The sequence below is a fragment of the Perissodus microlepis genome, chromosome 7, assembly GCF_051167445.1.
Source record: "Perissodus microlepis isolate ML-2025 ecotype Zambia chromosome 7, ASM5116744v1, whole genome shotgun sequence".
NCBI lineage: Eukaryota > Metazoa > Chordata > Actinopteri > Cichliformes > Cichlidae > Perissodus > Perissodus microlepis.
Window position 1 is genome coordinate 49,302,380 of NC_140467.1, and position 16,347 is coordinate 49,318,726.

Below are 16,347 nucleotides of genomic sequence, written 5' to 3' on the forward strand. Positions count from 1 at the left end.
TGGTACCCTTATACGAAAGACAAATCAATAACTAGAATAACATGCTGAGTTTTCTTGACTGTAAGATACTATGCAGAATATGAGTTTCCCGCACTGCAGGGAGCATCCTCTATAGCACGATGACTCATATGTCAAATAGATATAAATGTGTTTATTCCATTTTTTTTTTAAAGAGAAGACGCTAAACAGGATAAAAATCAATGAGCAGGAGCAAAAAAAGATGTATCAGATCAAATCTATGTTGATAAATCATAATGATATTGTTAGTCAGAGTTAACATACTAGTTTTGACAGAGGTACGCATCTTGGATAGGACTAGTATAGTACACAGTAAGCAGAGAAGAGAAGAGAAGAGAAGAGAAGAGAAGAGAAGAGAAGAGAAGAGAAGAGAAGAGAAGAGAAGAGAAGAGACATTTCATGCAGGTTGATGTGAATGGTTGTCAGAGGAAATTGGTCAGTATTTCCTCACTGCCATAACTCATGCCCCAGAGACTGTTGGACAACAGAGGTAGGAGGGATGATGGCAGATAGGACATAAAAGAAGAAAGCTGTCATTACTTGCTCCCAAACACACACTCAGCACTCATAAAAATAAGTTATGAAGTGTTCAACTATCTATACAAATAATCAAAGAAACTGAGATGCCTGTACATATATATATATACATATATATACATATATATATAGCCAGAGTAATCCTTTGGGCAAGCATTGCCATCTGCAAAAGGGTGATTTCAAATGCCATTTAAACACATTCTTACGGCTTAGGGTAATGTCTTCTATTATTACTATTTTATTTGTTAAAAGGAAGGGCCTAAAAATGACCATGGCATAAATAATTAATGAGAGTAGATATAGTGCTCTGCGGGTCTGCATTATCAAATGGTGCTTTTATTGAAAGCACTGCAATCACTCTCAAATATTCAATCCAGCTAAGAACTGAAATGTAAAAGTTTTTGAGATTGAATGTACGATTGTGTGCATGTTGTATCACTCCTCGGGAGGCTTAGAGTGCCTTTTTGAGCATGTCGGAGGCGACGCTATAGGCTTTTCAGCATCTCTATCTGACTCGCAGGTTCTTCAATATTTCATGCCTGTTAGTTTATTGGTTTGAAAAATAAAGCAAATCCAGGATGGAAGTTTCTCCAGTTGTTTTTCATATCTCTAAATGATCTGTAAGGCACAGAATTGAAAACCTACGAGTACAATCTCACTTCTGTTTAAAGCATGCATTTTTCTTTTTAATGTTTAGTTTGCACACTCAACAGTCACTCTATCCAAATTCAATTTACTTTTCTAGACAATGAAGCAAACCTCTGTTTTCACCCTAAATATCTGACATAAAGAGATAATATTGTGGTGCTGAGACAGAGCATGAGCTGTCCACTGGAAGCATTACAGCAGGCAGAGTCAGACATGTCCTTTAGGATATTACTGCCATTAGGCTGGGATGAGTGTTGTTTTTTGGGAGTGGGGAAGGTTAGACAGCTGTGGGAGAGATGCTGCACAAACATTTGCTAATTCTACATTTCCTATCTGAGCAAGCACACGAACAGGACTCTTGATATAGCTGCTGCTACTGTTTAATCGAAAAGCCTCAAGCCTCATCTCGAACCACTTTTCATTTCTTTCTATTTTTCCTTGGAAACACATAGAAATACATGAAGTAAGGCAGAAACAGAGGTCGTACAGCTTCTTTAAGTAGTCTTCAGAATTTTTACAGGACATTCAAAGCTCTTCTTTGGATGTTGGCTCCATTTTGTTCCAGTCATTGCCATGATGATCCCACACTGCTTCAGTAATGTTAAGGTCCGGGCTCTGGGGAAGCCAAGACTGCTAGTGTCCCATTGTGTATTTTTTTCTTCAGGTATTTTACAGCATTGGCAGTGTGTTGAAAGCATGAAAAATGAGGTCACTGACAATCAGATGTTTTCCAAATGCTGGATCAAAATCTAATGGTACTTTCATGGGTTCATAATTCAACCAATTTTAACAACGTATCCAACACCACTGAATGTAATGTAGCCTCAATCCATGACAGCCGTCACTGTGTTTTACAGATGGCTGTAGATGCTGTTTCACTTCTCTCCTGACCTCCTCAGTACTTACAGAATTTTCAAATTTGGATCCATCACTCCATATGACCCGTTGCCACTGATTTTCAGTCTAGTTCTTGTGTAAATTGGCATGTGTGCACCTTTCCTGTTTCCCCTTCCTTATGAATGGCTTCTTGACAGCCATCCTTGCACTGAGTGAATAGTAGATGAACCAAATGAAGGGCCAGATGTATTTCTCAGGTCCTGTGTCAGGTCTTTGCTGGACTTTTTATTTCTTAAGAGCATGACTTTCAGATAGTGTTCATTTGCTGTGTTTTTTTGTTTGTTTGTTTTTTTGTCTGCCACCTCTTGTTTTGTCCTCTAAGGACACACTGGATGTCATCCTGAGTTATGGCAAGTGTTTAGCTAACAGCTCTTTGGCAATTACCTTGTTGGTGCAAACTGTGCAAGCCTTGGCATTCTTCATAGATATAACTAAAGCGGTGGGAACAAATTATGTGTTATTACAACAGACTAAAACAGTTTCGTTCTTTGTCTTTTTGGCGCAGGTTTCTGTCGTGCAGACACAACAATGGTCCCTCCCTTAAGTTAGGTCCCTTTTTATGCTGGAATGATTCAGAATTCAGTATTAAGTGGCTAAATAACAAATTTCAAATGACAAAAATAGAAAAACAACTGCTTTGTTTTTTTGTTGTTTTTTTTTTTCTTCTTTTTTTTAAATACAAAAAAGTTTGGCTCTTTGAATGCAAAATATAAAGCACCAAGGGCTGGCTTTAGACTTTTGCACAGCACTTTATATAAGTAAAGCTTATATTGGCTTTAATAAATAAATCAGTTTTAGCTTCTTGTATCTTGGCACGCGCCACACCAGTGTGATGCGAAATCCCAAAGTCTTGTACTGCCCTTGATCTTTGTCTACATGCAGATTTAGAAGAATGTTTACAAGCCCTAGCAGAGATCTACCTGTGTTAACCCGGTTTCTCTTAATCCTTTCACCCCACCCCCCCACCCCACCCAAAAAAGGGAAAACCAGATTTCTTATTTATATGATGTTTCTGAAATCAGGTTACCCCTGCAAGCCAAGAATAATCTTTTTTACTTAAGCACATGTAAATGCAGAAATATGTGTGTAAGCAGGAGTGAAAAAAAATAAATAAATAAAGTTTAAAAAAAAAATGCTTGTGGATTGTGTTTGTCCTTCTGTTCTCATTTGCTGCTGCTGTGTTTGGAGCACATCTGTCTTTCTGATAGGATTATAAAACATTCACCAGCAGATGTTTGCACTCCTCTTTGAAGATAGCAATTGTGCAGACTGTTGTGGATTTATGAGTGCTTTCATCAGACAGTGTTGAATTTGTCACTATATCATCAATATTCTTAACAATGTAATCAAACTGTTAGAAGCTCCTCTACCAGTCTGTTTTGATCCATCTTATGAAAAGGAGCACAGAGCTGCTTTTGGAGCTGATTTTATTAGCATCAAGTCATGTTTTGTGTATTTATTTTATTTATCTTATTTTCCTCCTGTCTACGTGTCTATCTTGGCTATTTCCGCATTGTCTGTTTTCCATAAATGCTGCTTTAAAAAAACAAAAAAAGATCATTCCTGTGTGATTGAGTTTGCCTTTATAGCAGATATATTAAGCGCTCAGGAAGATGTTACCATTTACCTTCAGGTAGTGAGCAGAGCAAGTGACATCTGTTGCCAAAGCACCAAACATATAAACATAGTGTGCTCACAGCATGTAGCCTATATGCCAAGAGCTAACAAGCTATTGGCATAATGCCTTTTTTCCACCCAGTCACATGCCAGACTGTAAATCTCCCAGAATCAGCTTTTGAGTGCTTGTGTTGATTCTTCCCTGTGTTCTGGTCTGTCAGTCAGGGTGTCCGTCTGTGCACGCTGCAGGCTCCCAGTAGTTGACAGAAAGCCTGCTGAAGAGCTTAAGGCAGCTTCTTAAGTAGCCTCCATCTACTGCAGAGATTACAGGGAGCTTAATGTAATCATGCCTGTGCAATAGCCCGTGTGTTGGGTGAGATGGTCATTAAGGAGTGGAGATTTGCTTGTTAACGTTGTTTCGGCCATTGTTTTTTTTGTTTTGTTTTGTTTTTTTTCACTGCATTTCTTGTTTGCCTGTTTAAACGGTCCTCCTAAAACTACTGACTGTATTTGCATAGAGCATTTAGATGTTGGCGTGATGTTAGTCTTGATTTATTTTATTTTTTTTGCATGTGTGTGTGTGTGTCTAGCCAGTGGCTGCAGGCCCTAAACCCAGAGTCCCTAAATGCAGGGGTTACTTTTTTTTCAAAGAGCTGTCAAGTGAACTTGACTTTTACATGTCTAATACTTAAATGATGTTGATTTGGTGACACAGACACTCTGACAATACATGTTACAGGAGCTGCTGGCACCCTCAAAGCTATTTTTCTTCATCTGTACAGCCTTGTAAATAACTGCTCCTCAAAAAAGAAGGAAAAAAAACAAGGGAACAAAGATCCACTCCACTGAGTTAACAAAAATACAGCTGTTGCCACTGCAATTCTTTTAACTGACTTGTACCCTGTGACATACTGTCATAAACAAAATAATACCCTGTTAGTATATCCACATAGGTATAATCCAGCTATATATATATATATATATATATATATATATATATATATATATATATATGTGTGTGTGTGTGTGTGTGTGTGTGCACCTGGAGACAATAATAAACAGCTCAGTGCCATAGCTGATCATTTTCTCTTTGGAACTACAGTGTACTAGTGGCAGTCTCAAAATTTGATTCTAATATTCCTAAGGGAAGAATCCCATCAAACTTGTGTAGGTAGGGCCAACTTGTCAGAGCGGGCAATCGGGAACAGGTTTATTTAACACAGGCAGCTCAAGGCTCATATTATCCATGTGCACTGTTTCATTTCAGCTCAGTGCATTTGACTGTCATTCACAGATGCACTATTTTCTCCGTCTGTGGTGTGTTTGTGTCACGGCAGAGCTGTGTGCTACCTTGCTGTAAGTGCATTAATAAAAGCTTCCAAACATGGGTTTATCTGTCTTAAGGCTTTGTTTGAGAATGACAGTTTTGTTTAGACTTAACAGTTGGCACCTAGGTCTCGTCCGATGTGGTGGAGGGACTGTGGATTTTTTTTATTTTTTTTATTTTACTGCCTGTCCTCTGATTTATCAGAACAGCCCCCTCTGTGCATTTACAAATCAACACTGGGTTTTACTGCCTTTTAGCAAAACATATAGTTTGACGGCATGGATTGGCAGTTCCTGTAGCTTGCTCGGGGAGTCTTCAGATGAAGGGAAGAGAAGTGAGCCTTTATTGAAATAAATAAATAAATAATGCATGAGGGATGAACCTTAATAATCCATTCAGGGAACTTGATTTATAACAGTTACTTACTTAAAGAATTGATTGTACTATGCTATGATACTTTCGTTTTTTTTGTCTCAAGTTTCCTTTAATATTGACTTATTGTTGTGATCCCAGGCTGTATTCACGGTGGGCTTTGTAACTTTGCTTTAGGGTGGTTATATACTTTATGTTGTGTAAGTAAACCCCAGCATCCGTTGCTGAACCCTTTAATAAAACTGCTGCTGTATCATAACTGCAGTTCTCAGTCTGTGTACGGCGAGAGCACTGCCTACCCCTCACCCACATAGAACAAGTCAGCTTCTGACCTTAGCAGAAACAACTTTGATGTCAGGTACAGCCCTCTAGCCAGACATTGTGTGTGAGGATTTGTCATTTGGGATGTTAAGCTGCATCCTAGTGGAAACTGTGTACGTGTGCGTGTGTGTGTGAGCGTGTGAAGAGGCATACACTCTGAACTGGGTGACTGATTCCATTTCCTGTTTTTTGAAGGTGCGGATGAAAAGCTGTGGGGGTTTGGGGGGGATTTTTGTGACACAAAAATTATTTTAAAATGCGTTCTGACAGTGCTGACCAGTGTTCGGAGAAAGTTCTGCATTAATGATCATAATGTAGGGATCAGAGCAGACAGCAGTCAGTCACAGCCTCACTCAGACTCTGTGTGCATGTGGATGAGTGAAGTGTGAGGTGCTGAATTTAGTGCTGGATGCTATAAATCAAATCAGGGGAGTGAAGAGCTCCACTAGGATGGATGATTCATAGCGCGAGGTCCAGGAACACATCAACAGGAGAAAACATATTCAGGATAAAGAGGCAGCTGACCGTCACTGGCCTCAAATTTCTGCACATTCTTTACTCAGACATGTCAGCGATGAAAGAGGCCAGAGACAGAAAGTTTGTATTACTCATTGACTTCAAAATTAGAGTGGGAATAGACACATTTTTGCTTTTATCACCATGAAGTAAATGTTGATTGCTAAATTTAATGGCTATAGAGTTAAAATAAATAAATAAATAAATAAATAAAAAAAACACCAATGCCATTTAGATTGGTTCCCTTCGAGCCTCTCTTTCACTGCGCAATTATATCTGACACCAGGTACTCAATCTCCAGGGAAAATGAAGGGTCGATTTTGCATCCAAAACAGACAGCGCACTTTGTTTATATTCTCTCCAGGTAGTGGAAATGGTGGAATTTGTAACAACCTGTTGAATTGTTTAAACTTTACCTGGTAAAAGAGAAAAGAGCTCCGTAGCTGGAAAAGACAGTGAAGCCGAGGAATCAGAGTAATCGGAACAAATGTTGACTGTAACCTATTTAACACTCATTATGTCATAACAGAACACAAATGTGTTACAATGGCTGGAATATATATGTAAAATAAATAAGTACATGAATATTTAAACTCATTGGTTGTGTTTAGAAGCACATTAGCAGTGTTTCAAATGTATCTGTACTCATACAGACAAGGGTTCAGATTGACTACACGATCAAGCACCCACTTTAACATCTCTACACATTTTTTTTCCCCCCACTCCAAAAAGCCTCGCTTCAGTCCACCTCCCAGTGTCGATCAGTGCCTTTCCCTCCTCAAACATGTGAAAGAAAATGATTGGTGTCTCTGCAGAGCTTCATGTCTCCAGGGAAGATACACACACAGAGAGATTCTGACCTTTAGGGTCAACATGCAATTAAACCTCAGATGGGCTCTCGAGTCTTACAAGAATATTGGCTGTGGAGGGAGACATGGCTAGCAAGACAAGTATGTTAACCCTGATATGAACTGAACTGCTTGTTGGTTATCCTGCTTTTGTAGAGTACTGCTCCATGTGACCACTCACCAATGCTGCAGAAGTGATTCACAGTATTGGGGTAGCTGGTACACCAGTATCTCAGATTTTGTGTCAGACCGCAACCCCTGAATTACAGAGCTAGTGGGAAAGGTTAATGAAGACTCGAACATCAGCTCCAAGGATGGCTGCTGACCTTTTGTATAGGAGCTAACAAAATGAATTCTAAAGCAATGCCTTCATTTCACCCGAGCAGTTTTTCTCTTTATGTTTCAGTGTCAGCGGGACAGATGTAACACTTCCAGCTCTTCAAAAAAAAAAAATCACAGACGCTCAGAAAGATTGGCTTTTCACGATTTATTCCTGCAGAAGACATAAAACACACTCAACAGGTGTCTTCTGATGGTACCAGCAATTGTAGCTCCCTCACAGTGCAAACGTGCGCTGTGTTGACAGACTTACAATTAACTTTTTAATAAAGAAAAGATGGAAAATAATAATTTCTCCCATTTTACAGTCTGTCATACTGAACTTGTATACAAAAGAAATCTTATGACTAATAAAATACATTTCACAATCATATAAAACAAAATAACAGGATAACAGAAGTATCACCGACTAAACATTTCCCTCTAGTGTACAAATTAACAATAGCGCATTACATCTTCACTTGCTTGTGCTTTACAGACAAAATGACTGTTAACAAGCTCACGTACCTGCAGAAGACATAAAACACACTCAACAGGTGTCTTCTGATGGTACCAGCAATTGTAGCTCCTACAATGTAAAACAACATCACAAAAAGCACAGAAAAACAGTAAATCCAAAGACATTTCCTGCTATGCGCAGCAACCACTAGGGGGCTGACAAAAGCTTAGTGCCAAAGAGCATAAATACGGCAGAAACACGGTTTAACAGCAACCAGCCTTTGTTTCGGTTACACAGAAACTTTCTAACATCAATATGAACCTATATACATCGACATGTACAACTTATGTAACAACATTCACACCAGAAACCATAAAAATGCCAGAGCCTTTCATTACAGAACTTACCTTCACAGTGCAAACGCGCGCTGTGAGGAGCGGAAGCCTTAGCAGCTTCTAAACGCTAGGGTGAGATCCGGTTTCTGGGTTTTCAAAATAAAACACAATAAAAAAAATGATAAAATTCACACTTAAAATAATAATTAAGAACAGGTAAGTGCATGTTTTTCAGATGTATTTTTAACTCCGTTACACAGAAGTTTGAAAGCATGGTGTAAATCTCTCATGTCTATCTTTTATCCGACATGTGTGTTATATGTAAGCATGTAAGCAGCTAGACAGATTTGATTTGAGAGGTAACGGGAAAATAAAAGTCATTTTTTTCAACGACACATTTGCTTCACTGCTGTAACACAAAATACCACAATTTCTATTTTTATTTATTTATTTTTTGTACATAATTTACATTATAAGCCAATGTTACAGCAATTAATATCATTTTTTTCAAAAGTCTTTATCCTGTAAAGCCTTTTTTTTAATGAGTGAAAAGTTTTTTAAAAAAAAGAGAAACTTGCAGATTTATTTTTTCATTTGTGTAATTTTTGCGACATCTGACATTTTTGTGTAATTTATTCCCGTTTTTCCAGAAAACAAAATCACACTGATGATGTAGAGGTCTGGAAATCTCACAAAACACATGTATTAAACATGATAGATTTGGTGTTACAGGGTTAAATATTAGCTGCTTTTGTATCAAATGTAAGATGAACATTTATGAATATGAGCTCGGGTTATGTATAGTAGCTCAGGTTGCAGATCAGGTTTTCGTGGATGACAGTTTGATCTTCAGCCTCTCCACTTTCAGAGGTTTCCTTTGACCACTAAAGTTGTTCCTGATAGCAGGTCATCTGCCATGTATGGCAGCTGTGTCACCACTGGTGTGTGTGTATGGGTGTGTGAATTTTCCAAGCTATTATTTCAAGTAAAAGTTCAAACTTTCAGCATCTTGGAAATGTGGAGAACGCAACTTAAACCCCAGAGATTACATGTCTGCTATTTTCAGACAGCTTCCCTGCATACGCTTGACACCATGTGGTAATTGTAGTAAGCAGAACATGTTAACACAACATGACTACCATTAACTCCTTTCTGACACAAAATGTACAAAATGTGTTAATAATAATAGAACTGAATTATAGTGCATTTGTCATCCATCCATCTGTGCTTTCAGCTGCTGGGATGTGGAAATGAGCTACACTCTAACCCTGTGTATGAATGATTAATAATATTATTTACAGTCGAGACAGTATTTGGACAGTTATATGCGCAGCAGTGGAGTGCCAGGTTTCAGCTTTAATTTTAATTTCTGTTTTGTATCAATATTTAACAAAGTGGGTGGTAGTCGTGGCCCTTTAAAACACATGGAACCCAAACTGCAAGGGTTCAAAATAAAATTGGACACTTGGTTAATAAATCTTTCTTGGAGAGCTTTCTGTCATTTCAACCGTAGTTCACAAACCAAAAACTGCACACATGGCTCATGGAGAGTTGATTTAGAATTGCCATTCAGACTGAGGGGGAGCTGTCTGTGAAAAAAGCTCTCCCTTGCTCTTTGATATATATGAAGACTGTCATGGCGAGAGGCAGGGTACACCCTGGGCAGGTCGCAAGTCTTTCACATTTAATTCGTGGGGTTGAATTAATGAGCTGCATTAACTGTTTAGGCATCTGGGGCTCAAGAATAATTAGACAGTTGACAGATAGATTTAGATAGAGTTTTATGCTCAGGTGAATTCCAAATTAAGAAGATAAAAGACCTGGAGTTTATTCCAAGTGCTGAACTTGCATTTAGTTACTGTTCACCACAACTCTCAATATGAGGTCCAAGGAGATGTCGATGCAAGTGAAAACCCAAATTAACCTGTTAGAGGGAAAAAAGTTTAGGAGTCACTTTAAAAAGGCGTGTGATGGAGATCAGGGATTCTGTTACATTTCCCTGTATTATTATTATTAATTTAATGGGGGACTGATATAAAATTATATATTTTATTTTTGGTAGTATTATTTAAGTGATGGGGGGGTGGTGGTGTGTTAATGTTAGTAGAACTTACCTGTAAGAGTAGCAGGAGCTCAATCACTTGCTTATGAAACATCTGGCGTAAACCAATGTGCAAGGCTAGGGGAGTTTAGGTCAAGATGTTTCTGATAAATATAACTGATTAAAGCATATATGTTGTTGAACTATTTATAGGAATGTACTTTTTTTACTAGGTTTTACTACCCCAAGACTTGACCTGAGGTAGATAGAGTACTGCTGCTTTTCATAGTGGCTGGTATGTGTTGTGTTTGTGAACACTCTCACTCTTGTATTCAGCTATTAAAAGGTTTTAGGTCAAACCTTTGGGTCAAACTACTGTAACTCTTGATCCACTAGCACAGTCGAAAAATGTTAACGGCTCTTGAAAGCATTAACTCTTTTTCAGTGATATTAGCGTCATTGCGGTTATCCCAGACACAGCACCACAGAAACATGGTGAAAAGAAGACAAATGTCTCATAAAATGTCTGTGTTCTGTAGAGCTCCATCACATACACATAGAAAATTTAAAGGGATGTAGTATTTCTACTGTTGGTCAACTCTTGGTCAAGTTGTGCAAGTTTCTGGCTCACCCGTTGAATGGCCACTTCAAAAAGTTAATTCCGAGAAGGTTTCTCATGAGCAGGGCCAAGAGATCTCGCATTGCTATCATCCACCTGCAAAAATCACTGCCATTGTGGGAACAGTCACTGATGATGGCCGGGATTTGGGACATCACCAAGATCCGCTGCACTCTGCACTTTGAGGATTACCAATGGTGCATGTGTCAGGATGCTGAAGGCAGGAGTTCAGATGACCTTTGACCAGCTGGCTTTGGCTTCTCCCAAAGGCTAAATGCTGCTGTCACAACCCAAGCAAAAACAGAGGGCTGGACGGGCTCTTTGGAAAGAGCTCTTGGAACAACCTCAAAGCCGTAAATTAAATGTTTTTTGCTGTCTATGACATCTAAGACAAATAAAAGGCTGGATGCACTAAATAAATGAATGAATAAATAAAGAACACATCACTCCTACTAGTGGCAGTCAGTCACACTGCTTTCATACTAATTAGTAGATTCAGAGTTATTATAAGCAGCAACATTTCTTCATGTCATCTTGTGGAAATTAAGAAGTGCAATCACTGCCATCATTACTGGCAGCTGAGACACTTGCTCGATGGTCTAATGTGCCACAACCAGAGCAAAGACAGTCTTATGGAAGTGCTGATACAAATCCCTTTGTTTCACTTTGAGTAAATGGTAGTTTCAGATCTATGCAGTCCTTGCAAAACAATGAGCTACACTGTTTATAATGCATGTTTAGAGGCAAAAGAAAAAAACAGCTGTTTAGTTTCTACTGAAAAGAGGATAAACAGTGGCTATGTTGCATGAGAGTCTTTATTTTTCTACTTTAAATGAATCCCATGAAAAGAAAAACGATGGCCTTGTATAACTTACCATCATTGTCTGTGCAGCCAATAAAAATATATATTGTATTCCTATGTGTCGTCATTCCTTTGAGAGCGATTGTTGTCCAAAATATAAATAATTTCAATAAACACATCTGAAGGAGTTAAACTCATTTTATATGGTGGGCCATGTACAGTCCATTTTGATCTAAGTTGGGCTGGACCAGTGAATCTCCCATTGCTGTCAGTGTAAAGTTTAAAATGAGTTTAAAATAGTTTAAAAAAAAATACATCTCAAGTTTTCTATGTGAAAAAGATGTATATGTATATTCTTGGCTTAAGTCGTAAGCAGTGACTCTGTAAAAGTTCCGTTAGCGCAACATTAAATCACTCACTGTCCTGTAATAATTGTTGATTTTATTTAATGATTGACAGAATGTTTTTTTCTTTTTTTACTGTAAGCCCATGGAAAAAAATCATAAAATGTTTTGAATGGCTGTAAGGAAACTCTTTATGAGTAGGAAAAGCTGTAAAACTTATGTAAATGCATTTTCCAAAGTCATCCAGTGGGACAGATTAGAGTCTTTGGTGGACCATGCCCTGTGTTTGATATTTCTGAGCCATAGTGTTAGAGCTCCTGTTTTATCCTGCTTCAGTACAATGTCTCAAACACTTTAGTGTCACATAGTATTAGGAAATGATTTAGTCTTGTTAAAAACAAATAATAATAATAATAAGCGATTAACTGACAGACATTTTTAAAGATTTTTGTTTACAGCTTTATGTAAGTTATATCAGATCTGTGTATCGGACATAAAAAATGAAGAAAAAAAGCAATAAATAAATAAAAACCCACATTTCCATTACTGACTTCAGAATGAACTGGGGCAGCTACCAGTATTAGAGAACATATCGATCTAGAACGGGGAGAAAAATTCCTGCAGTGATAAGTGATGATGATGATTCAGTAATGAAGATTAAGACAATTTTGTAGACAATTATCAGGATGAAGATGATTAGGACGTAACCGTCGCTCAGCAGGGTTTCTTTGTCTGTGCGGATGTTAAAAGCAAACATGGCTGTTGGTGCCATCTGGTACCTTGTGGTATGCTTGGGGATTAGTCATGCTGAATATATACTGTCTCAGGGAATTTCTTTTGTCATTTTGCCATTTACATGGTCTTCCAACAGTAGGTCCTAGACCGTTTTCCATCTGCATGCATTTCTCTTCTGAAGCACATTTCCAATTTCCTTTCATCTTGGGCCTGATGCTTGGGATGTCAGCACTTGTAATAGATAGAGTGTTTCATTTGGCGCTACAGATGCTGCACCCTCACACATGCATATGGCTAAGCTAAATCGCTAAGTATCTGCTAAGGTTTTCCTTGTTTCTCATACTGGAAGGCATGCTATAAAAAGCTCATCATATAATTTCACTGCGCACCACTGTTTTTAGAGACTTTTATGATACGTGGTGAAAAGCAATTTCATCTTTCTGTGTGTATTTAGAATTATCATTTTATGAATATCATCTCTTTTCTAGGATTTTTTTTCTTTTCAATTACATATGCAGATTCCCCTGCAATTTGATTCAAAGTCAGTCAAGATTTAATGGATTCCTTTTATTATCTTCCGACAAATTGCCTTTTTAGTGGGAAGAGCGTTTGCATTATTCATTTGTGAAAGAGCAAGCATTTATGAGTTCATTTAGTTTAGTTCTGGATGAGCTCAGCGACCAACAGAGGGGCTCAGAATGAGTCATCACAATGGATGATGAAGCACACCGCGTGTGATGAATCTCATCTGACCCCTGAACTCTTGTCTTGCTGTCTTGACTGTGTAGGTGATTCAGCGCAGGGAGGACGGCTCAGTCAACTTCTTCAGAGGATGGGAATCTTATCGTGAGGGATTTGGCAAGATCACCGGAGAACACTGGCTGGGTAAGTGGCTCAGGTGTGTGCGTGTGTGTGTGTTCTGCAATGTATGACTCATGCGCAAGACTGCCGAGGATGGTGAGCCAAGCTCGGGGGAAGGAGATTTCACACAGTATATAAATGTTGGTCATCTTGTGAGTTGACAAAAAAGTAAAAGAGAGAAAAACACTTAGTCATGTCAGGTGATGGAGCAAGATGAAAGAGACGCCCAAGAAGAGGCCGACAGATAGAGATGAGTTTGACCCTTCATAGCATCAACAGAGCAGCAATAGCTGTATTACTGACAGTGAAAAATGCTGCGGTAACAGAGAGAAAGAACTACAAGGATGTTTTATTGTGATAACCACTCAGAACAACACAGGCCAAAAGACCTGCAATGCAATAACAATATTTTTGGTTTTTGATATGCCAAAACGCACAACAGTGTAATTATTATTGCAGCTTTTTCAGTGGTCACCGTCTGCTTAAAACAAGTATTTTTTCAACCAGCGCCTTTTCCAAATCCTTATATTTCTCACTGGCAGCCAGGCATATTAGTCTATGCCTCCCCTTAAAACTTGACAGGCGAAAGAATGCCAACAAAAGAATTCATTCGACTGTGAAATTATCGACTTTTCCGAAGCCAAATTCTTTGCCTTCTCACCACTTCTCATTAAATGTACCAAAATATTTCTTTGTGGGGAGGGGGAGGTGCGAAGGAGGATCCATGCACATCATGGTCTAAAAGCAAGTTTCTCACAAGGATGAGGGCAAATTCGTGATAGCTGACTAAATTAGAAACATTTCCGGCTGTAGAATTAAATTCTGTGGCGACATCTAATCACTTTTTTCGCAGTCATAGTCAGCGGCTTTATAGGATATCAGTAATTGCTACATGGCGTCAGCTCTTAACATCAGCCAAAGTCATTGTGAAACCTATAAAGTCTTTTTCCTATAAATCTGTGTTTTTATTAAAAAAAACAATATGTCATCCATGGACAACAGTGACCTGCTTTGTATATTTTCTGAGTGCATCACTAATTCTGAAAAAAAAAAAGAGCAGCTCATTTTAGAAAGGTTGAGCAGCCAGGTGTTAATGAGCTATCATCGTAGTAAGTGCGGGTAACCACCTCACAACAGTTTGCTCAAGTTCAGACTGGCAGAGTAAGTGGCGCTCGAAGAAATCTATTTGTGTAAAAGCACACATTCACAGTCAAGGTCATGGAGGTGCTTACCACAGCTGAGATATTCTGCCATCGGCTCTCTAGATTAGAGCTCTCTTCACTCAAACACACACACACATGCACAAAAGAGTAACACAACATAAGCATCTGTGGGCAGCTCAGCTTTTTAGGCACGCTATGTACTGTAGATTAATTGTAACGTAGTGTAAATGATTTTTTTTCCCTTTGTGCCACAAATGTGGCTCGTGAATCACAAGGCCCAGAGGGTACCCAGAGTTTCTGCCCATTTGTGCTCTAAATAGAAGCGTAATTTACAAAATGAACACCATTTAGTATCAAATTCATCTTTAAATTAGCAACTGAAACCATAAACTCATAAGGAAAGCGTAGACTTCTATCAATTATGATACACGATGAGTGTCAATAAGAATTAATAACTCATAGCGTGTAAATAGGCAGCACTGCAGACCAACAACATGATATGGGCGTACGTGGTTTTAGGCACTTCACCACCTCCACGCTGTGTCCTTGCTGGACATAGGAATGCTTGTGTGTGGTTCACAGCTTTTGCAGAATTTATGTGAATTAATGGAAATCTAGGTCTCTTTGCTGACCTGAGGCCATTACAAAGCGCAGCCCATAAAAAAATAAAAAAATAAACGTGGGTAGGGATCTGGTGAGCTGGCACACAGTGGAAGTATAGTGGGAATATGGAAAGCTCAGGTTTTAGCAGACTGAATTTGAATGAGGCTACAAATTACTTTGAACCTTTCAGCGCACCCTTGGTCATTCAGGCTGGGCTGTTTTCTAGTCACCCCCCCGATCATCGATGGCAAAAATGAAAAATGGATTCATGCTCGCCTGGAGCCTAAAAAAAATCATTGCAACTCCTTCCTCTGAAACCAGCACTGCTCACAGCTACCACCCACCACCTCGGAGGTTTTGTACATTTCTCATTAGCATGAGTTTCATTGCATTTACTGAACTACTGATAGTATGATAATAGTGATAAATTTTGGAAAAATTTTGGATAAATTGATATAAATATAAATATTCACCGGCCACTTAATAAGATACACCTGAAATCTCAGCCTTATTATTTCAGTAGCTGCTGATTTCCAGGGATCTTCCCACAGGACCATCTCTGGGGTTTACAGAGAATGGTCCGAAAAATAGAAAATATCCAGTGAGCGGCAGCTCTCTGAGTAAAAATGGCTTGTTGATGCCAGAAGTCTGAAGAGAATGGCCAGGCTGCTTTAGTCTGAAAGGAAGGCAACAGCGACTAAAAATAACCACTCGTCACAACAAAGTATTCAGAACAGGTTGAAACCTTGGAGCCGATGAACAACAGCAGCAGAAGACCACACCGACTGCCGCTCCTGTCAGCTAAGAACAGAAAATATGAATCAACACTGCAAAAAACAATGGAAGAGAAATAGAAGATTGAATTGAACTCGCTTTCTGCTGCGACATTCGGATGCTAGGGTCACACTTTGGTGTAAAAACATCCATCCCGCCATGTGTCAGCAGTTGAGGCTGGTGGTCTGGGG

At 38.8% G+C, this 16,347-nt stretch overlaps 1 protein-coding gene across 2 annotated transcripts in view; it reads left to right on the forward strand.

Annotated features, from left to right (window-relative positions):
• The window catches only part of fibcd1b (fibrinogen C domain containing 1b), a 133,687-nt gene that overhangs the window by 73,536 nt on the left and 43,804 nt on the right, over positions 1–16,347 (forward strand). For both annotated transcript variants that reach the window (XM_084935634.1, XM_084935633.1), the window contains one exon: positions 13,544–13,640. In XM_084935634.1, coding sequence (XP_084791760.1) covers positions 13,544–13,640 — 97 coding nt within the window. The remainder of the gene's footprint in view (positions 1–13,543; positions 13,641–16,347) is intronic.